At 47.1% G+C, this 27,392-nt stretch overlaps 2 protein-coding genes across 2 annotated transcripts in view; one reads left to right on the top strand and one right to left on the bottom strand.

Moving 5' to 3' along the window:
• The window catches only part of LOC144257394 (obscurin-like), a 247,939-nt gene extending 220,762 nt beyond the window's left edge, over positions 1–27,177 (bottom strand). Inside the window, exon 1 of the mRNA XM_077803668.1 lies at positions 27,173–27,177. The gene's annotated coding sequence lies outside the window, so the exon portion shown is untranslated. The remainder of the gene's footprint in view (positions 1–27,172) is intronic.
• On the top strand, positions 8,755–9,693 carry LOC144256451 (olfactory receptor 2C3-like). The gene has a single exon (XM_077801504.1). The coding sequence runs from the start codon at positions 8,755–8,757 to the stop codon at positions 9,691–9,693; it is 939 nt and encodes a 312-aa protein (XP_077657630.1).
• Positions 27,178–27,392: the final 215 nt, after the last annotated feature.

Below are 27,392 nucleotides of genomic sequence, written 5' to 3' on the forward strand. Positions count from 1 at the left end.
CAGATCCATCCTGTTGAGACAAAGCCCCTGGCACAGGGGGCTCATTACCCTCTTGGCACAGAAGTCCGCGGGGAATGGAGCCATTAAGAAGTCCGATGTGTGTCTGGGTGGGGCCTCTGAGGAGCATCTCCTGTGCCTGCTGAACTGCGGGAGGCCTCCAGGACCCTAGGGATCCCCAGGCGTCTGAGTCTGCACAGGAAGGCAGCCTGCAGGAAGTCCCAGAGCCCTGTCTTCCCTCACTTGGCCTTGGAACACAGTTACACCAATGGCAGAGAGCGCTTCCTGGCCCTGGGGAGCAAGGCCATCCTGGGCCCTTCAGGTTAAGGAGCTCCTGGGGGAGACACCCAGGCTCAGACGCCTCAGACACGTGTCTTCCTCATCCCAGAGGGAGAAATGAATTTCAAATTTAAATTTTTCTGCTACAGAATCTTCCAAATAAGTGCAGAGTCCATGTGTATATACAGACCTAAGATAAAAATACAGGTGAAAGCAACACTTACTTTGAGTTGATTTACTTTTTAAGATTTGTCCTGAAGTAAAACTGTAAAAATTTTGGTGTGCAGTTCTATTAATTTTGTAGACACATAGACTTATATAAAGACCATCAAGATCAGGGTGCCCACCCTGAGCGCTCCCTGGTACCCTTTCTGTCTACACTCTGCCCCAGCCCTAAACTCTGAATCCTGAATCTGTGTTCATCACTATCATTTTTTCTTGAGGACAGCATGGCATACGTGTCATCTTGAAGGACACTTATGAAGGCCACGGCTGACTTTAAAGTTGCCCGTTCAAAGTCAGCAGGCTGCACGGGCTGCCCATTCTGATGGCTGTGTGGGCCGCTCAGGTTTAGTTTGTGCTGAGCAGAATTCCTTTGCATGGGTGGCCTCCGTGTGCCTGTTTCGCTGGTTGAAGGGCATTTGGGCTGTGCATGGTCTTGGGTAATGATAAGTAGAGCTGCTATAAACTCTTAAATACAAGTTTCCTTGGGAACGTATAGGGGCCCTCAGAAGCTGCCAAGTCCTTTCACATGGTGGCGGGTGCATCCCACAGTGGTGTGTGGCCACCCTGCCGCCAGCTGGCCTTAGCTGAGCAGGAGGTGTGCAGGCCCAGTGCAGGCCCCCTGCAGGCCGCGCCATGCCAATGTCCTCGTAGTGATGACTCAGGGCCCCTTTCCATGTGGATTTGTCACCACCACGTCCTTTTCTGTAAGGTGGCCGTTTCCAGTGTTTACTCATTTTTTACGATTTGCTTCTGTTTTCCCTGTAGAGTTGGTGCAATCTTCAGCAAGTCAGGACAGAGTCGATGGGTGGACAGTGGCCTGCGGAAGTCTCACCCCAGCTTTTCACAGGGCCTCTCGGTGCTCTCCACGGTAACTTTCAGCAGCACTTGCAATCTGAATGACGTCCCCTGTCCAGCCTCTCCGTTGCCCGTTGGCTTATGGTGTGCTAAGAAATCTGCGCCTACCCAGCCTCTAAGTGTTTTTCTTCTGTTTTCTATTAAACTCCTATGATTTTACATTTCATATCAATCGTCCGTGACCCGGTTTGGGTTGATCTTGTAGAAGGGATGAGGTTCAAATGAGGGTTTTTGATAGCATATGGAGGTCCACTCGTTCCAGCAATTTGTCTTTCTTACTGCTAATGCTCAATTCTTGTGAGTTTTTTTTTTCTTTTTAGAAATCATGTTACAGATGCTCTGATACAAATTTTTCTTTTGAATTTTTTCAACATAGTTCGTAATGACTTAAAAAACTTTATTCATTCACATCAAACATGAACTAAATTCATAATAATTTTGTCTCAAATAACAGGATTTTCATTCCTCAAGGGAGTTCATGAATGAAAAGGAGCTTGCAGCAGGGCCTGGGGTTTGGTGTGATTTTTATTTCCAAAAGTAGGAGAGAAAGAAGCTTACCTTGTCCACAGTGGAACCTCCTGAGTGCTGTGCTCAGAAGCCAGTCCACACCCACAGATATCATCCCTATACTTCTCTGTTCTGCCGTGGGAAGGAGGCATACTGGGTTAATTTGATTGCAATGCTCTATAAACAGGGGCCTTTATTCAGGAAATGCTTCTTGAATCTTAAATTACAGATTTAAGAACACTAAAAAAAATGGGATAATTGAATGTGGTGGCAAAGGGACTCAGAGGAGACTCAAAGAGACTCCAGGAGGAGGATGGGTGTGCCCTGGTTGACCATAGAGGACATGCTGTGGAGCAGAGACCAGACTGCATGAAGGAGCAGGTGGTGACCGCCTTGTCACCTGGTGAAGGCTGATCCCAGCCCCTTAGCAGGGACACAGTTGTAGGAGACCAGGATCAGGACAGACCCAGGACAGTGTGTCCAGGCAGGATGGGCTGATGGCAGCCGGCACCTCACATACAATGTGTGATGCATCAGTGACAGCAATGACCGTGTAGCCCCAGGGACATGGTCGGTGGTGACAACATCAGGTGGAACTGGCGGTTCCACTGAGCCAGGCTTAGGCTGCCATCTGAAAGCACAGCTATGGACGCATCATGACCCATGATGGAGCAGCTTGAAGCTGGCTGTAAAGAGCCATGCTCCATGACCAGAGGGGCATGCATCCATGGCCTCGTGGACATGAAGGAGTCGGGCTGTTCACTCCAGTTGTGATGGTCTTTCCTGGGCCCAGAGGCTGACCAGCAGCCAGGGAAAGATGCTGGGTATAGCAGAAGCTGAGGATGGACAGGGTGCTGAGGAGGAAGTATGTGGGCGTGTGGAGTTGAGAGGTCACCAGGAACAGGAAGATGACTCACTGATTCACCTCTTCTGCCCAGTGCCTCGAATCTGTAGGAAGGTGTCAAGTTGGGACTTTGTCTGCAATGGGGTGTGGCTATAGCTTTCCGTCTGCAGCACTGGGGTCCATATAACTCTAGAGACCTCTGCAAAATAGAGCTTTTAAAAGATCTGTATTGGTATTTCCAGAACTAAAGTGTCATAAAAAACCCAGCTTCTTTTCAGGCTCTGCCAGTGATAAGCCCCTTTCTGCTTCCTGATGAAATCTAGAATGTGGGGCGCAGCAGCTTTGGTTAGCAGGATCAGTACCCTCACCTCCACCTCACACTCTGTGCGTCAGTGCTGTCCTTGATCCGAGCTGCAGAGCTGGAGAGGGACCAGGCACAGTACGTTGCCAGCTACTCACTAACCGTGTGACCAGGAGAATGACAGCTGGTGCTTGACCATGCATCCCTGGTCCTGACCCAGTCATCTTGACCACACTGCATCCCGTGTCAGCAGAGGGCAGCTTGAGGGAGAAGCTAGGATCATTGTGTGGGTGTCATTTTGCAATAAGTTTGCTTCTGATCTGCCTCAACTTTGTAAGAGTGAGCTAAGTATTCTTATTATTAAATAGACATGAACCAAATATTTGGGCAGTGAGCATGGACCTCCCCTAGGATTAACAAAAAGGTATGTTTTCTATGTCAACAATTAAAAGCTGGGTCTGAGGACTCAGTTTCTTACCATACACTCATTTTGGTGTGACAGGCATCTGGATGCCAGAGGGGCTAGGATACCAGGACAGAGGTCTGCATGTGTGTCCCTGTGGCTTCCCACAGCTCTGCTGTCCATGGGCAAGATGTGCCCATGTGTGGTCTAATGAGAAAGGGTTGTGGATCCTAAACTCAGAAAAGGAGCCATATGTGATGAATAATGAGACCTAGAGTTTAACAAATAAACACAACTTGGAAGCAACAGATCAATTCCAGGGCTGACATAGCAGGGTCTGTCCTGAACACACTGTGTCTGCAGGTCTCATCGTGAGAACAGGCACCTACATGACATTGAAGGCAGCTGCACAGGGACTGGGACATGGCAGCAGGATGCCAGAGACCATGCCCTCCAGGCATGCAGGATGCATCACGTGAGTTCACTGATGCTCCGTCCAGGGCCGGGGCCCGGCGTTTAGACAGACGAGGTCATACCCATGCCAGGGTCACGTCGATGGTCTGTGTGGAACCAGGGAGAGCGAGTAGGAGAGGAGGAACTCTGACATGCACTTACAGAAATGTGCAGGGAGACCCGGAGCCCTCGGTGTGTGAGGGTTCCTCTTGCAGGTGGCCAACAGCTGTTCTTGGAGGCAGTGGCCTTCAGTATACCTGGACTCACCTGACACTCGCCACCCAGCCCACCCTCCTCTGCCATTCTCGCCGTGGGCTTCGTGCCGCTGATCAACACCAGCCACTCATTCTATTTACCCACAGCCACCAGGCCTTGCTGAGGGTGTGCCCCAGCCTGACCCTGCCCAGTCAGCTGAGAAGACCACGTCCACTGACAGTGGTGGACCCTGGGGAACTTGTGATGCCACAGTCCTTTACAGTTTCCACTCCCTTTTGTGACCGATGGACACTTCAGCACTCGTGTCTAGCCTTACTGTGGTGCCAGGGCCTTATGGCCCCACCCGCATGCGGCAGTGCCTACTAACAGCCTGCCAAAGGCTCAGTGGTCCTCATCTCCCACACCCTCACCATCTCCCTGGCCCTCCGCTGCCTGGTCTGGTGACCTGACCTCCATCTGGCTCAGAGTCTGGTACACTGGCTCTGTGGGCTTGGCGGTGGCACGTTTCACATGTGCCAATGGGGCAGAAAATGGGGAGGATGGCTACCTGGGGTCAGAGACTCTTGTGAGCTCAGGGGCAGGACAGTGATGTCAAGGAAGGGGACCTAGAGCTCTCCAGAGGGGCCCTGGTTTCCCATGGCACCCATTACAGCAGCCCAAGGGGCCCAATCAAGGTGACCTGTGTGTGAGGCACAGAGCATGGGCAGTGGAGCTGGTGGGGCTACGGGTATATGGAACAGCTGTAAGATAAGGGAAGATGACATATGGCCCAACATGGGAAATGTTGCAAAATGAGAGAATCCAGACAGGAAGCCCACAGATTTCATGGTTTCCTTAACATGGAACTTCGAACTGAGGCAAATCCAAACACAACAAAGCTGGTTCCTGGTTGCCAGGGGCTGGGGGCTTGGCAGAGGCAGGGGAGGCACCAACAGGTAGAGGTTTGCTGCTTGCAGTAATAAAAGGGCCTGGAACGACGTAGCACTGAGGGTTGTACACAATTTTGATTTGACCTACTGCTACACTTTAAAATGTCTGCATCTGTGGTGTATATTATGACAATACAAATAAACTCACACTAGCAAGAAATATGCTGCCTCATCAGCAGGGGTAGACAAATAATGAAATGACTAATAAAGAAAAAGAGTCTACTGCAGCCTCTGCCAAAATCAGTGTAAGAGACAACTATGTCAGACTTCCCCCAACACCGCTCACATCCCCGCATGCAGACTCACTCCTGGCTCTGCAAGCAATGCTCCAGTGAGGGCAGTCAAAAACAACCCCCAGTGTTCATAAAAGAAGCACACCTGTGCCCTCACTGCAGAGAGTGTAATTGTCCACAGGGAACAGTCCCCGAGTGTCCCTCCTGCACTCCACTCCCTGGAGCACCCCTGCAGCAGCCTCCTCTCCTCTTGAAAGCTCCAGGGATGAACAGCGGGCTCAGGACGTGCAGGGCTGTGCATCAGTTTGTCCCTGGGGTCCCCTGCGTTTCCCCTCTGGAGCATGGCGGGCTGTTCTCCCTCCATGGGCTATTCTCTTCTCAGCAAAGCTGGGGTGTGTTTTCAGTTCCAAGGCATCTGATCTAAGACTTAAGAAGGCATCCCTGGATATTCACTGGGTAGAGCCTGGCATAGTGCCCCACTGAGCTGGCTTCCCAGAGCTGGGATGGTGAGGTCCCAGGACTGATCTGCCCCTCCCGATCCCACATGGTCTGAATGCATGGGCATTACCAGTTCCCAAGGTTGTCCCCCTTCCTCCATGTCCCCTGCAGGAAGCAGAAGGTGGCTGCTGGCTCACCCTCCTGAGTGACCTTGTGTTTGCTCTTCTCTTGTGGGGTACAAGGGGACTGGGTCCCAGGCTTCCTGGTAAGTCCAGTGCAGGCTGAGGGGTACGGATCACTGAAATGCTCTGCCCTCCTCCTCCATGGCCAGGGTGTTTAGCGGTCTTCCACACACTGGGGGCACATGGGGCTGCATGGTGAGCTCAGGCCAATGAGGACTCGTGGCTCTTCTCAGGGTCACTGGGCCACCACTCTCTGATGACAAGGCATGGAGGAGGGAAGCTGGTGAGGCGCAGAGTGAGGGTGCTGACTGTGTCACTGGGGACTGGAGCTGAACGTGATAGCAGGGTTCACTGTGACAGGATCGTACCCATGTGGGACAGAACTGGCTGCCTTCAGTGCCAGTGCCCCTCGCTCCCTCACCTTCCCCCTGCCCTGTTGGTCTTCCTCCACTGACTCAGGGTTTCTGACTGGGCTGTGTGTGCCTCAGCTGGGTCCCTGGCTGTGCTCAGGGCACACAGAGCATCCCTGGGCCAACTCCAGGCAGCAGCTGCTCCCCTCCCCCCAGCCCCTTCCTCTGCTCCTCCAGCTCCCTGTTTCCATAGGTGGCCCCTCCCCTCTGTCTCCCTTCTTCCACACAGGAGAGAACACAGGGACCTCCACTCTGTGCCTGGCTTATTTCTGCAGGAGGGCATCTCCAGTGTTGAGGTGAGAGTGTGGTTGTCACCTTGGCAGAGGCCACCTCTTCCTCTGCTGGGGCTGTGGCCTTTGGGCTAGCTCCAGGGTCACCAGGAGCTCAGGCTGTGGATGCCTCTGGACATTGCTGGAAACAGCCCAGAGCATCAGGAGGGTTGCTGGGCCTCCAAGAGTCGGCCAGACTGTCCCATCACAGGCACCCCTTGGTGTCCATCTCTTGGTGACATTTCTGCATTTGCCAGGGTGTCAGCTATGAGTCAGCATCATTTCTCTCTGTCCACAGGGGGGACACTTCCTCCTACAAGTGACAGGGCAGGTGTCAAACCAGCCTTCTGCTTTTCAGGTCAGCTGTGGGGCCTCCCTGCAAGGACCCCTCACTGGGACTCCTGCATGAAACAGTGGCAGAAAACTAGCCAGGCTCCCCCATCCCCACGTCCCAGGTATGAAGCCAGCCATGCTCTGAGGGCCTCAGCTGCCTGTGACATGGAGGAGGTGGGGATGCATTCCTCAAGACGCCCTCTCCAGAGTCCAGCACACCGCTGGCCGGCTGTCTGCAGAGCAGACCCTGTCTCGGCAGGACTCCTCTCCGACAGTCTCCCAGGGGAAATGCCTGGCGCTCTCTGAGTCCCATTTCTACCTGTGCCAAGGAGTCCCTGCGTGTTCTCTAACTGACTGATTGGTGCACACTCTCTGTGCATGTTTAGGAGGCTCCTGGGAGCTGGGATTCGGGTGCTCACTGGGTGGACATGGCCTCAGGGTCACTAGCGCAGCATCACCGTGGCCTCTGCTGCTTCCTCAGAGAGTCCCTTCACACTGCTCTCGTCTGGGAGGGACACAGGGCACTGTGGTCAACTGTACTCACATGCTGGGACAGAATCTGACCCTCCTGCCAAAAACCAGTGGTTCCATGGGTTTCCCTCTAACCCTCCTTCTGGCAGGCTGCTCTCCAGCCCTGGTGACCTGCCCCTGCTCTCCCTTCCCAGGTCCACCTGCAGGTATTGCATAGCCCTGAGTTCCCAGGTCAAGCACTCAGTGAACATGCTGTTCCTGCCCCTGTGACCATGCCCAGGCACCGGGCTGGTGAGTGCCACTCTGCATCCTGAAACAGAGCCAGCTGTTACCAAGGTGAACAGGTGCTCAGACGTGGCTGGTTGGTTCCCTCTCTGCAGAGCATGTTCTGGGTCTCTCCACAAGCCACTGGCAGTCCCAAGACACCTTTCCTGCCAACCCCAGTGAGGTTCTGCTAGCAGCCCCTCAACTCCAGGTCTGCACTGCCCTGACCACAGGCCATCTGACCACCCATCAGGTCACATCCACAAAGACACATGAAGTGACTCTGCATCAGACCCTGACAGACTCTGAGCACCCAGAAGCAAATAAACCAAAGGACTGAGCCCACAGGGAACTGGTAGTCTATGAGTAAGATAGGGTCCAGCATACTGGCAGAGCAGCTGACCAAGGGTGGTAGCCACCAAGGCTGAGGGCAGGCGAGGAGAGGTGGAGAGGGCACTGAGGAGGGCCTCCATTACAGGCCACCATTGAAAATGCAATGATGGAGTGGGTGAGAGTCCGAGAGGCTGGCTGCTACAGAGCGTGGAGCAGGGGCCATCTCTGCACCAAGGCCCTGGGTGGGCACAGGTCCTGTGGTCCTAGCACATCTTTGTGTCCTGCTTGGTTTTGAGGGAAGACTTGGAAAGGAAGCACTGAGACAAGTTAGGGTATCAGATCAAATCTCAGGTGGAAAATGGCCACAGGAAGGCCAGGAGGTAGGACCCTGGGTGGCAAGGAGGGGTGAGTCTGGAGATGTCATGGACAAAGCTGGTTGTGTGATTGGCAGGACTCTGATTTGACTCCTGCCCTGCAGTTCGTCACATGGAACACCACCCTCTGCCCAGTGCTACACCCCCGTGTCACTGCACACTCAGGCACAGGCCAGATGCTGCTGGCACAAGTGACCTTTCCACTGGAACCAGTGCTAATGTCATGCATGAACCTCCACATCTCCCTGGGCCATGCCTGTCCAGGCCTCTCACTCGGACTCTCTGCCTCAGGAAGACCACGCAAAGCCATCCAGGAGCATTCTGAGAGCTCGGGTAGCAGGCTGGCTCCTAAGTGGTGAGATGGCTTCCTGCATCATGTCCTGTGCCCCCAGCATGGGTGGCCTTTTGGCCCCACCCTCTGGGCATCAGAGGCTGGAAATGACCAATGGAAGTTCTCCTGCCATGTTTGTGCTCCTGGGCTTCTCTGCTCGCCCCTCACTGGAGCCCATCCTCTTCATGGTGGTCTTGGTGTGCTATGTGGTGTCTATCCTGGGCAATGCCACCATCATCCTGGTCACCCGTGTGGACGTGCGCCTCCACACGCCCATGTACTTCTTTCTTGCCAACCTGTCCTTCCTGGACATCAGCTTCACCACAAGCATTGTCCCACAACTGCTGGTCAACCTCTGGGGACCACAGAAAACCATAAGCTATGGCGGGTGCGTGGTGCAGTTCTATGTGTCCCACTGGCTGGGGGCCACCGAGTGTGTCCTCCTGGCCGTCATGTCCTATGACCGCTATGCTGCCATCTGTAAGCCCCTCCACTACACTGTCATCATGCACCCACAGCTTTGCCTTGGCCTGGCCTTTGCCTCCTGGTTTGGGGGCCTGACCACCAGCATGGTCGGCTCCACGCTCACCATGCTCCTGCCTCTTTGTGGGCACAATCGCATCGACCACTTCTTTTGTGAGATGCCTCTCATTATGCAACTGGCCTGTGTGGACACCAGGCTCAACGAAGTCGAGATGTACGTTGCTAGCTTCATCTTTGTGGTCTTACCGCTGGGCCTTATCCTAGTGTCCTACGGACACATTGCCCAGGCTGTGTTGAAGATCCGGTCAGCAGAAGGGCGGAGAAGAGCATTCAGCACCTGCTCCTCCCACCTGGCCGTTGTGTCCTTGTTCTATGGGAGCATCCTCTTCATGTACCTGCAGCCAGCCAAGAGCAGCTCCCATGAGCAGGGCAAGTTCATAGCTCTCTTCTACACTGTGGCCACCCCCATGCTGAACCCCCTCATCTACACGCTGAGGAACAGGGATGTGAAGAATGCGCTCAGATTCTGTGCTGGAGCCCTGCTGGGAGTGTGCCGATCATGACCGTGAAGAGTTACATATGCTCTGTGTATGCGTGTGATGACTGGCATCCCGTCCTGTGGACACTGATATACATGAGTGTTTCACGTCTGTGTTGTTACTGCTGCACTGTTCATTGTTTGTAATTATGTCTGCCTTTGAGGGTGCTTTCAGTGACTCAGTGAGTGGACATTGATAACCTAATAAAGGCTAGGTGGTTGCCAAGCTCTGGGGTGTGACCTGGGTTTGAAGTCTGGCTTTGTCAGTCCACAGGTGTGCTTACACTTTTACCTCCAATGCTTTGGGGTTTTATAAGAACCACATATTTTTCTTGTCCCTCGTCCCAGTGTGATCTCCTTAACACCTACTAACTTTCTTGTGGGGAGGGTCTCAGGGGTTTCTTCTGTTATTCACAGGAAGCCCCCTCCAACTAATCTGAGTTTCTGCTGACAAGGACCATCTTGGTGAGCCCTAGATGGCTTCAGAGAGGTGGGTCCCAGGTAAACCACTATGGAGCAGAGGGTGGGGACGTGCCATCCCAACCCCTGCTTCAGGGAGGAGAGAGGCCCTTGGGGTGAGTCCTGTAGCCGAGGGCTAAGGATGTGGTCCTACCTCTGTAGTGGAGCCTCAGCACCCCCTTGTGGTGGGGTAGAGGGACGTGCCCTGCTGTGCACTCCAGGATGTGTGGAGAGGAGTCCTCCTCCTGGGAGGCTCCTGAGGTGCAGACCCCCAGCAGAGATCAGCCTCTGTCCAGAGCCAGGGCGTGTTGATCTCATCTCTCCAGAGCAGCCTCCACCCAGCACAGCCCTCAGGGCCTGAGTGTCCCCAAGCCCCAGCTGCTGAAACCTCCTCCTGGGACTCTTTCACAGCCCATCCTGCAGTACATGGATCTGGTCTGAGCAAAAGAATCCAGCTGACAACCCTTCCCACCCCATCCCACCTTATCACGGTGAGAAGGGAGGCTCAGAGCTGTTCTAACCAGCCTCACTTTCAGGCCCCTCTAGCTGCAGCTCAGTAAGTGACAGAAAGAGGAAGAGGTCACCAGTCCAAGCCCCGTCCCACCCCAGCCCCAGTACATAGCTCAAGAAAACTGGAGAAGACACTCAGGCATATGCAGCAAACTTCCACCTTTTTTTTCCCCCAGTACTGGGGATTGAACCCAGAGGCACCTAACCACTGAGCCACATCCCCAGCCCTTTTTATTTTGAGACAAGGTCCCACTTAGTTGCTGAGGCTGGCCTTGAACTTGCATCCTCCTGCCTCAGCCTCCTGAGCCACTGGGATGACGTCGGTTTGGACACCTCAATGCAGCCAAGTGGAGCCAATGTTTTTTACTTTCATGAAGAATCTTTTTCCTTCTTCCTTTTTTCTTTTTCCTTCTTCCTTTTTTCTTTTTCTTTCTTTCTTCCCTTTTTTGTTATTGTTATTGCTGTGCCGATTGGTTCCTGGGTCTATACACCTACATATTTGTTTCCCTTTTCTCATCTTCAGAATTTTTATGACAATCCTTTTTCCCCATGTTGTCTCTTCAGGGTTAAAAGTTTTGCTTGTTTATTTTGGTTTTCCTTTGTTTTGTTTTGTTTGTTTCTCTTCCCCTGCTTTCTTCTCCCACTAACAGCCAATTTCTCTTGCTCTCTCTTTCCATTTCTTTTTGTACTCTGTTTTTTCTCCTCCTTCTTATAACCATTGCTGGATACTTCTCTTGTGCATTCTTTCCATTCTTTCCATTCAGTTTGAGCATTCTAAACGTTCTCCTACCTTTCTATCCCATTCTTTTACAATGAGCTGTAGTTTCAGCACCTTTTAGAACATTTGGTCTGCATAACTCCTGCCCTGTTCATGCTGCTGCAGCTCTCCCAGCATGAACCACATGGCTGGCATCTAGCTCATGGTTATTGACTTCTTGCTGTTGGCAATTGCTGACCCCACCTTTCCTGTCTCTTGTTAATTAGTGTTGTGGGTATCATAGTAAGGACTGTGCATTTGTTTTAATGTTGTTTATTTCTTGCATTGTTTGTGGCTATTATTTGTTTCCTCCCTATTCTGTGAGGTGCTGGGAATCTGCAGGGACACCACAAGTTCACAAGGAGGAGAGACTGCTGCTGAACTAAACCCAGATGAGAAAGAGTGCACCTTCCTCCATACACAAAGTAATGACCCTCAAACTTCAGCTCTACTTGGTACCAATAGGTGGCTCATTTCGGCATAAACTCAGTGAAGACTGTTTGGACCTGAAAAATATTATAAATTAAATAGGCTTAACAGACATTTACAAACTATTTAATCCAACAAGAGCCAAATACACTTTCTTCTCAGTGGCTTATGGATCCTTCTCCACAATAGACCATATTTTAGGCCACAAAGCAACTTTTAAAAATTCAAAAGATTGATATTCCTTGCATCTTATTGGATCATAAAGGAATCACATTATAAATCAGAAAAAACCCACAGAAACTACATAAACACATGGAAATTGAACAATACAGTTTTGAATAATGATTGGGTGATAGAAGAAATAAGGGGAGAAATTTCAAAATTGTTTGGATCAAACCTCTGAAATAATAACAAGGTGATTCTATTAGGAAGGCTTATGGCTATGAGTGCCTACATAAGAAAATCAGAAAGATCCCAAATAACTAACACAATGATGTATCTCCAGGTCCTTGAAAAACAAGAACAAACAAATTCCAAAACCAGTGGAAGGAAAGAAATTACTATCAGAATCAAAATCAATGAAACTGAGAATTTAAGAAGAAAATACAAAGGATCAAAAACAGTTGGTCTTTGAAAAGATATACAAATTGATAAGCCCTTAGCCAAACTAACCAAATAAAAAGAAAGATGACTTCAAATGAACGACATTAGAGATGAGAAAGGAGAAATCACTACAGACATCATAGAAATCCTGAGGATCATTTTGAAAACATGTATTTCAGTAACAAAAACCTAGAAGAAATGGATACATTCCTAGACACATGTAACCTGCCAAAATTGAATCATGAAGACATAGAAAACCTAAGCAGACCAATAACTAGCAATGAGAAAGAAGCTGTAACAAAAGGCCTTCCAACAAAGAAAAGCCCAGGACCAAATGAATGCTCAGCTGAATTCTACTAAACCTTTACAAAAGAACTAATGCAAATGCTCCCCCAAATTATTCCATGAACCAGAAAGGGATGGAATATTTCCAAATTCACCCTATGAAGTCATAATCATACTCATACCAAAACCAGATAAGGACATATCAAGGAAAGAAAACTACAGACCAATATCCCTGACAAACTTAGATGAAAATCCTTTAAAAGTAGTAACAAATTATATTCAACTTATTAAGAAGACTGTACATCATGGGGCTGGGGATGTGGCTCAAGTGGTAGCGCGCTCGCCTGGCATGTGTGCGGCCCGGGTTCGATCCTCAGCACCACATACAAACAAAGATGTTGTGTCCACCGAGAACTAAAAAATAAATATTAAAATTCTCTCTCTCTCTCTCTCTCTCTCTCTCTCTCTCTCTTTCTCTCTCTCTCTTTAAAAAAAAGAAGACTGTACATCATGATTAAATTGGTTTTAGCAGGGTTGCAAGGACTGCTTTACACATGCAAATTGATACATTTATCACATAAAGACAAATACTGACAAAAATTACTTAGTCATCTCAACAGATACAGAGGAAATCTTTGACAAAATTCAGCACCCAATCATGATAAAAACACTAAAGAATTGGGGCTAGAAAGACCCTACCTCAATAACATGAAGGCTTTATATGAAAAACCCAAGATAAAATCACGTGAATGGAGAAAAACTGAAGCCACTTCCTCTAAAATCAGGAACAAGAATGTCCACTTTCACCACTTCTATTTAATAGAGCAGTAAAAATTCTAGCCACAGCAATTATGCAAGAGGAGGAAATGAGAAGAATAAAAACAAGAAAGCAACAAGTCAAATTATCACTGTTTGCAGGTGAAATGATCTTGTACCTAGGAAATCTGCTAGAACTAATAGACTCACCAAAGTAGCAGGTTCCAAATTCAATATACAAAAATCAATAGCTTTCCCATATACCACTGTGGATCTGCTAAGAAAGATATCAGGGAAACAATTCCATTCACAATAGCCTTAAAAAAATAAATACCTAAGACCAAATATAACCAAAGAGGTGAAAGCCCTCTACTATAAAAACTATTACACTAAAGAAAGATATTGACAAAGACATAAGAAAATGGAAAGACCTCCCATTTCATGGACAGGCAGTATAAATAATGTTAAAATGACCAAACTAATAAAAAGCAATATACAGATTCAAAAATACCAATGACATTCTTCACAGAACTAGAAAAAAAAACAGTTCTCAAATTCATTTTGAGAATTAAAACACCCAGAAAAGCCAAAGAAATTCTAAGGGGAAAAAAAGAAGAAAGAAAGAAAGCAATGCCTGAGGATCACAATGCCTAACTTCAAATTATACTGCAGAGCAAAACAGCAAAAAATGCAGGGCACTGGCCTGAAAACAGACACACAGACCAGTGGAACAGAACAGAAGACAAGGAGACAAACTTGCACAAATAACATCATCTGATCCCTGAAAAGATGTCCAGACCATACACTGGAGAAGAGACAGCCTCTTTAACAAATGATGCTGGAAAAACTGCTTATCCATATTTAGAATGAGACTAAACCCTAATCTCTCCCTCTGCAAAAATCAACTCAAAATGGATCAAAGACCTAGGAATCATTTCAGAAGCTATGAAACTGCTAAAATAAAATGAAGGGTCAATGTTCCAACATAGAGGCACAGGTAATTAATTTCTCAATAGGACCTCTAAATCTCAAGAAATAATTCCAACAGTTAATTAGTGGTATCAAATTAGTTAATTAGTGGTCATCAAATCAAAGGGATCTGCACAACTAAAAAAAAAGCAATTAGAAATGTGAAAAGAGAACACACAGAATGGGAACAAATCTTTGCTAGCTACTCTTCAAATAGAGGATTAGTATCTAAAATATGTAAAGAACTCAAAACAGCACCAAAAACAAACAAACAAAAGACCAAATAACCCAATTAATAAATGGGCAAATGAACTAAGCAGACATTTCTTAAAAGAAGAAGAACCAATGGCCAATAGATATATGAAAAATATTCAACATCATTAGCAATTAGGGAAATGCAGATCAAAACTACACTGAGATTTGATCTCACACCAGTCAGAATGGCAGTGATCAAGAAGACAAATGATAATAAATAATAATGCTGGAGAGGATGTGGGGGAAAAAGAACACTTCTACACTGTTGGGGGTTGTAAATTAGGACAACCACTATTGAAATCCACTATTGAAGTATGGAGCCTTCTCCAAAGAGTAGCAGCAGAGCCACAATGTAACCAGCCATGCCACAGCTCAGTATCTATCCTAAAGAATTAAAGTCAGCATTCTGTATGTAGCAATCTATGTATATCCATGTTTAACACAGCACAATTCATAGTAGCCAAACTCTGGATCCAGCCTCCATGTCCATCAGTGGATGAATGGATAAAAAAAATGCAGCATACACAGACAATGGAGTTTTATTTAGTCATAAAGAAAAATGAAATTATGTCATTTTCAAAATGGATGGAACTTGAGACCAGTATATTAAGCTAAATAAGCCAAACTCAGCAAGTCACGGGTCACATATTTTATCTCATCTGCGGAAGCTAGAGAGGGAAAAAGGAAAAGATGGGGATATCTGATGGAAACTGAAGGGAGATCAGTAGAGTAGAGGAAAGGGATCAGGGTGAGGGAGGAGGGAAGGCGGGGAGGAAATACTAAGGAATGATATCGGCCAGTTATTGTGTGTACTTATGAATACATAACAACAAACCCCACCGTTATGTACAACTATAACTCACCAGTAAATATGTGTGGAAAAAAATCCTGGCCAATGTTAAATCTAGATAAGTTATACAACCCTGGTTTCCTGTCTGTTTCTACGTATGTGTGTGCAAGCTGGATTTGATGTGCTTTTACCTGTACGTTACCTGATACAGATACCAAAATTGGCTAATGGATAAATAAGTGCTCTTGAGAAAACAAAAGAAATGGATCCAAATGCCTTTGGGCTCATGTGACTTAAACCTTTAACACAATTTAGGGGGGTCAGAAGATAGCAGAGTAGAAGAAAGCTGTATTCCTTGTCTCTCTGAGGCTTAGGATTTGAGCACAGGAGGACTGCTTCTCAGCAAGGTGAGTGAAAGAGGGGTTTCACTAAAGTTCAATACTGAACATTCAGTGGCTGAGGGACTTAGAAATTTGGGACAGTAAACGAAGAAGAAAGAATACCTTGGAGCCCAGCTGCTGCAGCATCAAGGATATCAGTGACAGTGATGATGGCGCTGATTCAACACAGAAGGAGGGACAACATAAAGAAACCCAGATTTGGGGATAATCAGGAGACCAAGAGCTGCCTACACTTACTGACCCAGAGGCTCCTCTGTGCACTGGTGCTTGAAAAGTACTCTCTGTTTCTCAGCTGGCCACAGAGAGCAGAAGTAGGGGCCACTTTGAAGCAATTGCTGCAGCTGCTGCCATGGAGCCCAGATATAGAGCAAACACTGCCACACCATCCTAGCAAGCACCTACCATGTGGCCTAGGGTGAACCTAGCAGAACACAGAGAAGATTGTGCCCAGCGGATTCAAGTCAGAGAAAGGGAGGGGAGTGCAACTGGCTTCCTCTCTGAGTCTGGTGGCTCATGGAACCAGCTGAAGTGGGCTGGGAATCTGAAAGGTACGAATACACCCAGGGATAAAGCCTGGGAAGATGGTGTTGGAGGTAGCAGAAAGTGTGCAGGACTGGCTCCCTGGTGCCTGGAGTAGAATTCTTGAGAGGTTCAGGAGATCCAGCTCCTGACAGAGATCAGCAACTGCCAGGCCTTAGGGGTGTGTTGATCTAAGCTCCCCTGAGACCTGATTAGCCCTCAGGCCCAGCCTCTGGAACCCCACTCATGGAACTCTGCAGGAGCCCCAGCCTCATAGTGCACCGATCTGGCCCATGTGGACAAAACTCCAAACAGCAGTACTTCCTGATCCAGCCAACCTCTTACTGGTCAGAAAGGAAGCTGAGACTAACTTCAAACAATTTCAGACTTAGGCCTCTCCAACTGGAAGTTGAGAGCAACATCAAAACAGAATGGCATTAACAACCCCATTCTCTGGGGTCCTTATCTTCAAGACTCTTATTTCTCCCAGCCTAAAACTGAAGAGTCCACTGACTGTGGTTAGGGTTCACCCGTTCACCTTGGTAACAGCTGGCTCTGTTTCAGGATGCAGAGTGGCACTCACCAGCCCGGTGCCTGGGCATGGTCACAGGGGCAGGAACAGCATGTTCACTGAGTGCTTGACCTGGGAACTCAGGGCTATGCAATACCTGCAGGTGGACCTGGGAAGGGAGAGCAGGGGCAGGTCACCAGGGCTGGAGAGCAGCCTGCCAGAAGGAGGGTTAGAGGGAAACCCATGGAACCACTGGTTTTTGGCAGGAGGGTCAGATTCTGTCCCAGCATGTGAGTACAGTTGACCACAGTGCCCTGTGTCCCTCCCAGAAGAGAGCAGTGTGAAGGGACTCTCTGAGGAAGCAGCAGAGGCCACGGTGATGCTGCGCTAGTGACCCTGAGGCCATGTCCACCCAGTGAGCACCCGAATCCCAGCTCCCAGGAGCCTCCTAAACATGCACAGAGAGTGTGCACCAATCAGTCAGTTAGAGAACACGCAGGGACTCCTTGGCACAGGTAGAAATGGGACTCAGAGAGCGCCAGGCATTTCCCCTGGGAGACTGTCGGAGAGGAGTCCTGCCGAGACAGGGTCTGCTCTGCAGACAGCCGGCCAGCGGTGTGCTGGACTCTGGAGAGGGCGTCTTGAGGAATGCATCCCCACCTCCTCCATGTCACAGGCAGCTGAGGCCCTCAGAGCATGGCTGGCTTCATACCTGGGACGTGGGGATGGGGGAGCCTGGCTAGTTTTCTGCCACTGTTTCATGCAGGAGTCCCAGTGAGGGGTCCTTGCAGGGAGGCCCCACAGCTGACCTGAAAAGCAGAAGGCTGGTTTGACACCTGCCCTGTCACTTGTAGGAGGAAGTGTCCCCCCTGTGGACAGAGAGAAATGATGCTGACTCATAGCTGACACCCTGGCAAATGCAGAAATGTCACCAAGAGATGGACACCAAGGGGTGCCTGTGATGGGACAGTCTGGCCGACTCTTGGAGGCCCAGCAACCCTCCTGATGCTCTGGGCTGTTTCCAGCAATGTCCAGAGGCATCCACAGCCTGAGCTCCTGGTGACCCTGGAGCTAGCCCAAAGGCCACAGCCCCAGCAGAGGAAGAGGTGGCCTCTGCCAAGGTGACAACCACACTCTCACCTCAACACTGGAGATGCCCTCCTGCAGAAATAAGCCAGGCACAGAGTGGAGGTCCCTGTGTTCTCTCCTGTGTGGAAGAAGGGAGACAGAGGGGAGGGGCCACCTATGGAAACAGGGAGCTGGAGGAGCAGAGGAAGGGGCTGGGGGGAGGGGAGCAGCTGCTGCCTGGAGTTGGCCCAGGGATGCTCTGTGTGCCCTGAGCACAGCCAGGGACCCAGCTGAGGCACACACAGCCCAGTCAGAAACCCTGAGTCAGTGGAGGAAGACCAACAGGGCAGGGGGAAGGTGAGGGAGCGAGGGGCACTGGCACTGAAGGCAGCCAGTTCTGTCCCACATGGGTACGATCCTGTCACAGTGAACCCTGCTATCACGTTCAGCTCCAGTCCCCAGTGACACAGTCAGCACCCTCACTCTGCGCCTCACCAGCTTCCCTCCTCCATGCCTTGTCATCAGAGAGTGGTGGCCCAGTGACCCTGAGAAGAGCCACGAGTCCTCATTGGCCTGAGCTCACCATGCAGCCCCATGTGCCCCCAGTGTGTGGAAGACCGCTAAACACCCTGGCCATGGAGGAGGAGGGCAGAGCATTTCAGTGATCCGTACCCCTCAGCCTGCACTGGACTTACCAGGAAGCCTGGGACCCAGTCCCCTTGTACCCCACAAGAGAAGAGCAAACACAAGGTCACTCAGGAGGGTGAGCCAGCAGCCACCTTCTGCTTCCTGCAGGGGACATGGAGGAAGGGGGACAACCTTGGGAACTGGTAATGCCCATGCATTCAGACCATGTGGGATCGGGAGGGGCAGATCAGTCCTGGGACCTCACCATCCCAGCTCTGGGAAGCCAGCTCAGTGGGGCACTATGCCAGGCTCTACCCAGTGAATATCCAGGGATGCCTTCTTAAGTCTTAGATCAGATGCCTTGGAACTGAAAACACACCCCAGCTTTGCTGAGAAGAGAATAGCCCATGGAGGGAGAACAGCCCGCCATGCTCCAGAGGGGAAACGCAGGGGACCCCAGGGACAAACTGATGCACAGCCCTGCACGTCCTGAGCCCGCTGTTCATCCCTGGAGCTTTCAAGAGGAGAGGAGGCTGCTGCAGGGGTGCTCCAGGGAGTGGAGTGCAGGAGGGACACTCGGGGACTGTTCCCTGTGGACAATTACACTCTCTGCAGTGAGGGCACAGGTGTGCTTCTTTTATGAACACTGGGGGTTGTTTTTGACTGCCCTCACTGGAGCATTGCTTGCAGAGCCAGGAGTGAGTCTGCATGCGGGGATGTGAGCGGTGTTGGGGGAAGTCTGACATAGTTGTCTCTTACACTGATTTTGGCAGAGGCTGCAGTAGACTCTTTTTCTTTATTAGTCATTTCATTATTTGTCTACCCCTGCTGATGAGGCAGCATATTTCTTGCTAGTGTGAGTTTATTTGTATTGTGATAATATACACCACAGATGCAGACATTTTAAAGTGTAGCAGTAGGTCAAATCAAAATTGTGTACAACCCTCAGTGCTACGTCGTTCCAGGCCCTTTTATTACTGCAAGCAGCAAACCTCTACCTGTTGGTGCCTCCCCTGCCTCTGCCAAGCCCCCAGCCCCCTGCAACTAGGGATCTTCTTTCTGTTTGTATGGATTTGCCTCATGTGGATCCCATGTTAACAGAATCATGAAATATATGGCCCTATTGTACTACTTCTTCCACTTGGAGGAAGTGTTGAGGGTGGCGTGTGCTGCGTGTGCCAGTAACCCGTTCTCGTTGCAGAGGATTCCCGTCATCTGCCCCTGCCTCCTTGGTTTGTTCATCTGAGGACGGTGTTTGTGTCCACCGCGTGATGACTGTAAGGGTGCCCTCCCTTTGTGGCTTCAGGGAATAGACACACTGTGCACATTCACCTGCAGGTGTTGTTTGCCTTTCTTCTCAGGCCCCTGGGAGTGGAACTGCAGGTCTCATGCATTCTTTGATGACTTCACGTGCCCCTCCTGGCTTTCCACAGTGTGGGATTGTACCTTCCTGTAAGGAGGTCTGTCCCCTGTGCTCCACACCATGACCAGCACTGACTGTTTCCTTCCCTCCTTCCTTTTTCGTGCCTGTTGACAAGTCTCTAGCACTCAGCCACATCCGGAGACCTCTTCACTTGAGACAGGGTCTCAATAAGAAGCCCAGCTGGCCTTGACTTTGTGATAATTCTGCTGAGCCCCCTGTAGCTGTGATTACAGGAGTGGGCCGTCTGTCCACCTGCCTCTGTCCCTCTCTTTTCTTAAATAGCCGTTGTAATGGGAACGATATCTCTTTTAGTTTTTTTATTTTTTATTTGTTTTAATTAGTTATTCATGCATTTATGTTCTTTGATATATCACATGCAGATGGCAGGTACCTTCTCATTTTTCTGAATGTACATGTTCATTTTCCTAATGACTAATCATGTTGTACATTTGGAAATGTGTTTGTTGGTCTCTTGCTTATTTTCTTTGGGGAAATGTCTATTTAAGTCTTTTGCCCATTTTTTCCTTGGTGTGTTTTTCCTGTTGTTGAGACATAAGAGTTCTCATGTATGGTGGCTGCCAGACCCTTAGGAGGTGTCTGATTTGACAGTACCATCTCTCCCTCGCTTAGCCTTTTCCTTTTTGGACACCAGTCCCTAATTTTGCACTTCACCTGTTTCTTGTGTTGCTTGTGGCTTTGGTGTCATGTTTAAGACACTGTTGCACAACCAGGGTCCTGTGGACTTGCTGCTATTTTCTTCTGAGGGTCTTCCACTTTAGGCTCTCACCTAGGCCTCGGGTATCTTGGATGTCACACGTGGTGTGATGCAGGGTTCTGATCTTCAGCAGGTGCACATCCAGTTGTCTTCTTGCCACTTTTTGAGACAGGACACTTTCTCCACTGAGCCATGTCAGAGGTCAGTGTGGTCATCTCCACACTGATGGCTGTCCTGTCCTTGTGATGGCATCACGCTTTTGATGACTGCAGCTTTGTAGTAAATTTTGCAATCAGGAAGGGTGAATCCTTCAACTTTTTTTTTTTTTTAAAGATTGTTTTTGCTCTTTAGGGTCAAATGAATTTAAGAATTGGTTTCATACAAATTGAATACTGGATTTTTCATTTTCAAAATAGCCTTTGGCAAATGCCATCATTTCATTCTTCTTTAAGGATAAGTGATATTTCATTGTGTGTGTGTGTATGTGTGTGTACACACACAGCACATTTTCTTTATCCATTCATCTGCTGAAATGATGGCATTTACTGGTAAATGGAGCTGGAGAATATCATGCTAAGTGAAATAAGCTCATCCCCCCAAAACCAAAGGTTGAATGTTTTCTCTGATATGTGGATGCTAATTCCCACTCAGGTGGGGAGGCCAGGGAAGAATAGACTTTAGATTAGGTAGAGGGAGTGAAGGGAGGAGAGAAGGAAAGCAGGTAGGAAGGATAGTAGAATCAAGCAGGTATTGCCACAGTCTGGCTGGGCACAATTCAGGAGCCACTTGTCAAAAGAAACAAACTTTATTTTTAAAACTACAAACGCCAAACAAAACAGCTCCTCAGGAAAAACCCTCAGAGCCCAACTGCCACCACCGGCTTCCACAAGCCTCTCCTCACACCCCACACCACCTCCCACAATCCTCCTGCTCTTGAGGCCGATTGGCTGGGTCGCGTGGGCAGAGCCAAAGAAGTCCCCCAATGAGCAGTTCCATAGTCTGAAGGGCAGGGAAACAGCCCAATGAACATGACCGCAGAGGAGCCAATCAGCTAGATGTTGCTGGGGCCGCTGTGAGCCAATCATCAGCTGGCAGTCTGAAGGGCAGGGAAACAGCCCAATGAACATCACCGCAGAGGAGCCAATCAGCTAGATGTTGCTGGGGCCACTGTGAGCCAATCATCAGCCGGCAGCTGGAAGTTTGCTGGCAGCTGGAAGTTTGCTGGGGCCCCTTTGGCTGTGGCTCTCAACATCTCCCCCTCTCTGTTTAAACAACAAGCATGTGGCTTAGGGACCGTGCCTGCCTTAGGTTGTCCAATACTATATATGGTCCTTACCCGTCTTCGGATGAGCTGACCTCAGGGCGTCAGCCTCCTGTCTTAGGTTGGTACCATTGTAATGGGATCTTACCCGTCATTGACTACCAGTCCGGTATACAGCCACACCTGTGGAGAGGTACCAGCGGGGGGGGGGGGTGAGGTTCTTTGCCTCACCTCTGTTGGCCCCCAAATAGCTGAACGATCATGACAAACAGAAGGGAGGAAGATATACCAAGCCAATCGACAGCTCTTGTTGGAAAAATTGTAACACTGATGACATCATCAGCAAAAATACTCCAACACTACCACAAGTCGGTGCACCAACAGATAGTTCACAATGCATACAAGTGAGTTTACAATGCATACAAGTGACACATAGTTTAGGCAAGTTCTGTAAGCGGTTCAGTGATGGCTATTGCAGAAACTGGAGATTAGTTTTATCTTTGTCTTCACCGGCACAGGGATGAAGATAATGGCTAAAGAAAACATTGTGTAACATTCTAGAAGGTACTAAAAGAAAACAATTTTCTTAACAATTTACATTGTCTTCACTGGCACTGGGATGAAGATAGAAATTCTGGCAATAATGGCTAAAGAAAACATTGTGTAACATTCCAGAAGGCATGAAAAGAAAACAATTTTAAAACATTGTGTAACATTCCAGAAGGCACTAAAAGAAAACAATTTTAAAACATTGTGTAACATTCCAGAAGGCACTAAAAGAAAACAATTTTCTTAACAATTTACATTATTTTGAAAAGAATTATTAAATATAATGAAAAGAATAGGTGAAAGTAAACAAACAGATCTGTTAACCTTCTTTTTTGTTTACATATTAAAATAATTCTTAACAGTTATTTACCCAATTTAAATTAAACCATTTAAATCACGTGAATAAAAAAAATTTTTGGATCCATTTTTTTTTATGAGCGCTCAATCATATATGATATATGGACATATGTACATTCAAACATATAACACAAAACACAAGTGTGCACACATAATATAATACATACAACACATAACATAATAGTAAAGGCCTTATAACTTTTTACAGGTGAAATCTCCATTGCAATGTTTAAAAACTCAATAGTCAAAAAAGAAAACAAATAGAACTGATCAGCAAAACATTAACCTAGGTCTGTATGAGCTCAAAAAACAAAATAGAACTTCATGATATGGGAAAGGGCAATAATAAAACAGATCCTGGTTCTGTCGCAGATGTAAGGATAGCCAAATTGGAGTTTTGGATATCAGCTGTTATTGATATGAGCCAAATCATCTTCTTTTTGGTCTGTAGAATTCGCTTTAGTTAATCTCTCTGGAATCCAAATTGGCTGCTGTTCTCCCTGTGGAAACACACAAACAGACCCCCGACTCCAGACAATTACTGGGTCAGGACCTTTCCATTGTCCTGTTAGAATATCTTTCCAAAGTACCTTGGGCTTATGTACATTTTTTGGACACATATGCCTTTCTGCAGCACTAAGTCCTGATGAATCCAAATTTAAAAAGTTTAGAGTAAAAAGGGTTATTTTAAGTTTATCTTTGGGGAATATATACCCCTTCCCAATTCCGTCTTTTTGCTTTAATAAGTACATTTTAATAGTTTGATGAGCTCTTTCAACTATGCCTTGTCCCTGTGGATTGTATGGGATTCCTGTTATATGAGTAATGCCAAATGATGAACAAAATTGTTTAAAAGAAGTAGACGTATAACCAGGGGCATTATCTGTTTTTAACTGTTTTGGAATGCCCACAGTGGCAAAATTTTGTAAGCAATGATGCCGCAAACTGCCCGGCCCCGGGCCGGCTGAGTCCCGCTCCTGCTGCCGAGCACTGCCTGCGGCACCCCTGCTGAGCGATTCCCTGCTGAGCTGTCAGTGCACGCGGGCTTGCAATCTTGCAACCCGGTTGGGCACAAAAACACAAGCCAGTCAAACTGAGACAAAGTTTTATTTAGAGAGAGGCCGTGTGCGTCCCCTAACAGGTGGGTCCGCCACGTGTGTGTTCTACCTGAGCCGGGGGGGTTTCCACTTCCCCCGGAACACCCTCCTACCATCCTTTTCCAACCAATGGGAACTCTCCCATTACAAGAGTGACATGAGTAACCTGAGTCTTGAAATGGGCCCAGCTGAACAGCATGAGTTCAATTACCATATGAATGTGAATTGCTGGCTGGCAGTCATTAAATCCAAAGGTGCCTATATCAATATTTTTGCTGTGGCTCCTAACATCTGCCCCCTACTGTTTAAATAAACAACAGGCAAATGTGGCTAGGGACCGTGCCTGTTAGGTATGTCCAATTCACATATGGTTCTTACCCGTCATGGGAAAACTGACCTTATTGCGTCAGTCTCCTGGCTTAGGTTGATACCACTGTAACCGAATCATACCCGTCACTGACTACCGGTCCAGTATATAGCCATACCTGTGTAATAGGCCTATGCACCAGTGGGGGGGTGAGGTTCTTGCCTCACCTCTGTTGGCCCCCAAATTTAACCTTGGCGCCAGTGGGGGGGTGAGGTTCTTGCCTCACCTCTGTTGGCCCCCAAAATCAGACCATCACTAGCAGAAGGGAGAAAGACGCAGAATTGCCACGACACCAAGCCAATTGACGGCTCCTTTGGAAACACTGGTGACACATCGGCTAAGATATAGCACTACCAGTTCGCTGTATCAACAAATAGAGCACAATGCATACAGGTGATACATAGTCCAGGCAAGTTGTGTAAGCAGTTCAAAGTGGAGGAGTCTATCAATATGTCCATTTCCTCCCAAAGTAAATTAAGTCCTTGATTGAGCAGTTCAAAGTGGAGGAGTCTATCAATATGTCCTTTTCCTCCCAAAGTAAATTAAGTCCTTGATTGAGCAGTCTTATTGAGTTATTTTGATAGATGTATCAGTTTATACAGTTTATAGTGATAGCTATCATAAAAGTTGTAGTTTGGTCTTAGTCTTCACCGGCACTGGGATGGAGATGGGAATTATGGCCATGTTGCTAAAGAGACATTATCCTGTACAGAATTATGAAATATAATGAAAAGGAAAGGTGAAAGTAAACAAACATATCTGTTAACCACCTTTAAAAGCAAAATTTAATAACAGCTGTTTACCTAAAGTAAATTAAAACATATAAGTCACGTGACTAATTTTTTTTTTGAATACTTGTATCTATTTATACATGAGCGCTCCTTGTAAATGAAATATGGACATACACACATACAGACATACAACACAAAACAGTGCATACATAACATAGAACATATAAGACAATAGTAAATAAAGGCCTTGTAGCTATAGCTAGGTGAAATCTCCATTGCAATGTTTAAAAACTTTACAGTTAAAAAAAAATAAAACACAGTCAAAAAATAAAACTGATCAGAAAAACATTAACCTAGGTTTGTATGAGCTTAAAAAATAAGGTAAAATAAAATAAAATAAAATAAAATAAAACTTTATGATGTGGGAAAAATGCAAATAATAAAATAGATATTGAAAAAGGCACCGTGGTAAATCACTGTCGCAGATGTAAGAATAGCCAGGCTGGAACTCTGAATATCAGCTGTTATGGATTTGAGTCAAATCATCTTCTTTTTCTGTAGAAATTGTTTTAGTTAATCTCTCTGGAATCCAAATTGGTTGCTGTTCCTCCTGTGGAAAAACACAGACGGAGCCCCGACTCCAGACTTTCCATTGTCCTGTTAGAATATCTTTCCAAAGTACCTTAGGCTTATGTACATTTTTCGGATACATATGTCTTTCCGCAGCACTAAGTCCTGATGAATCCAAATTTAAAAAGTTTAGAGTAAAAAGGGTTATTTTAAGTTTATCTTTGGGGGATATATACCCCTTACTAATTCCCTCCCTTTGCTTTAATAAGTACATTTTTATAGTTTGATGAGCTCTTTCAACTATGCCTTGTCCCTGTGGGTTGTATGGGATTCCTGTTATATGAGTAATGCCAAATGATGAGCAAAATTGTTTAAAAGACTTGGAAGTGTAACCAGGGCCATTATCAGTTTTTAACTGTTTAGGAACACCCACAGTGGCAAAATTTTGTAAGCAATGAGCTATAACATCTTTAGTTTTTTCTCCGGGATGAAGGGAGCCCATCAAAAATCCAGAAGAAGTATCAACTGTAACATGTAAATATTTTAATTTTCCAAATTCTGGCAAGTGTGTGACGTCCATCTGCCAAATATGGTTAGGTATCAGTCCTCTAGGATTGACTCCAAGATTAACTTGTGGCAAAAATGTCACACAATTTTGACATTGTTTTATTATATGTCTGGCTTGTTCTTTAGTTATTTTAAAACGTTTTTGTAAAGTATTAGCATTGACATGGAACCTTTTATGAAAATTTATAGCTTCTTCTATTGTGGAGAAAATATGTATGTCATGTGTAGATTTATCTGCTAGTTCATTACCCAAACTAAGGGCTCCAGGCAATCCTGTATGTGCTCTGATATGTCCTATAAAGAATGGATCCTTTCTATCCCAGATTAGACTTTGTATAGCAGAAAACAAAGAGAAAACAGTAGAGGAAGGAGAAATCCTACCAGCATCTTCAAGAGATATGATAGCATTAACTACATACTGACTATCAGAAAATAAATTAAATGTAGAATCTTTGAACATCATAAAAGCTTGCAATACTGCATTAAGCTCTACCTATTGAGCTGATTGTTTGGGTACTAAAAATGTAAAAGTTTGATCAGGAGTAACTACTGCTGCTGTACCATTGTTTGACCCCTCAGTGAATATATTTGGAGCATTTATGATAGGGGTTTTTCTTGTCATTTTTGGAAAAACTACAGGATGCTTAGACCAAAAAGACAACAAAGGATTAGATGGCAAGTGATTATCAAATGCAACACTAGATTTACACATGATTATTGCCCAAGTATTTAACTCAAGAGCTAACTCATCAATTTGATCCATAGTATATGGAGTAATAATTTTATTGGGAGAAATCCCAAACACTCCTTTTGCTGCTTTTATTCCTTTGAGTATTAATTGCCCTACAGCCTCAGGATATCTAGTAAGAATAGTATTAGGAGAATAAGATAAATGTATCCATAATAATGGACCTTCTTGCCAAAATACCCCTGTAGGAATATTTTTTGTCGGTAGTACAATAAATAATAAAGGCAAACTTATATCAATTCTATCCAAATGCATATTTTCCATATATGTTTCAATGATTTTTAATGCCTTTCTAGCTTCAGGTGTTAACATGCGGGGTGAATTTGGATCTGATGGACCCTTTAGAATATCAAATAAAGGTCCTAATTCTCCTGTTGGTATGCCTAGATAAGGCCTTATC

Source organism: Urocitellus parryii, chromosome 1, assembly GCF_045843805.1.
Source record: "Urocitellus parryii isolate mUroPar1 chromosome 1, mUroPar1.hap1, whole genome shotgun sequence".
NCBI classification, from domain to species: domain Eukaryota; kingdom Metazoa; phylum Chordata; class Mammalia; order Rodentia; family Sciuridae; genus Urocitellus; species Urocitellus parryii.

What these genes read in the sequence shown, in the direction of transcription:
- LOC144256451 (XM_077801504.1), top strand. Translation starts at nt 8,755, where the DNA reads ATGACCAATGGAAGTTCTCCTGCCATGTTTGTGCTCCTGGGCTTCTCT.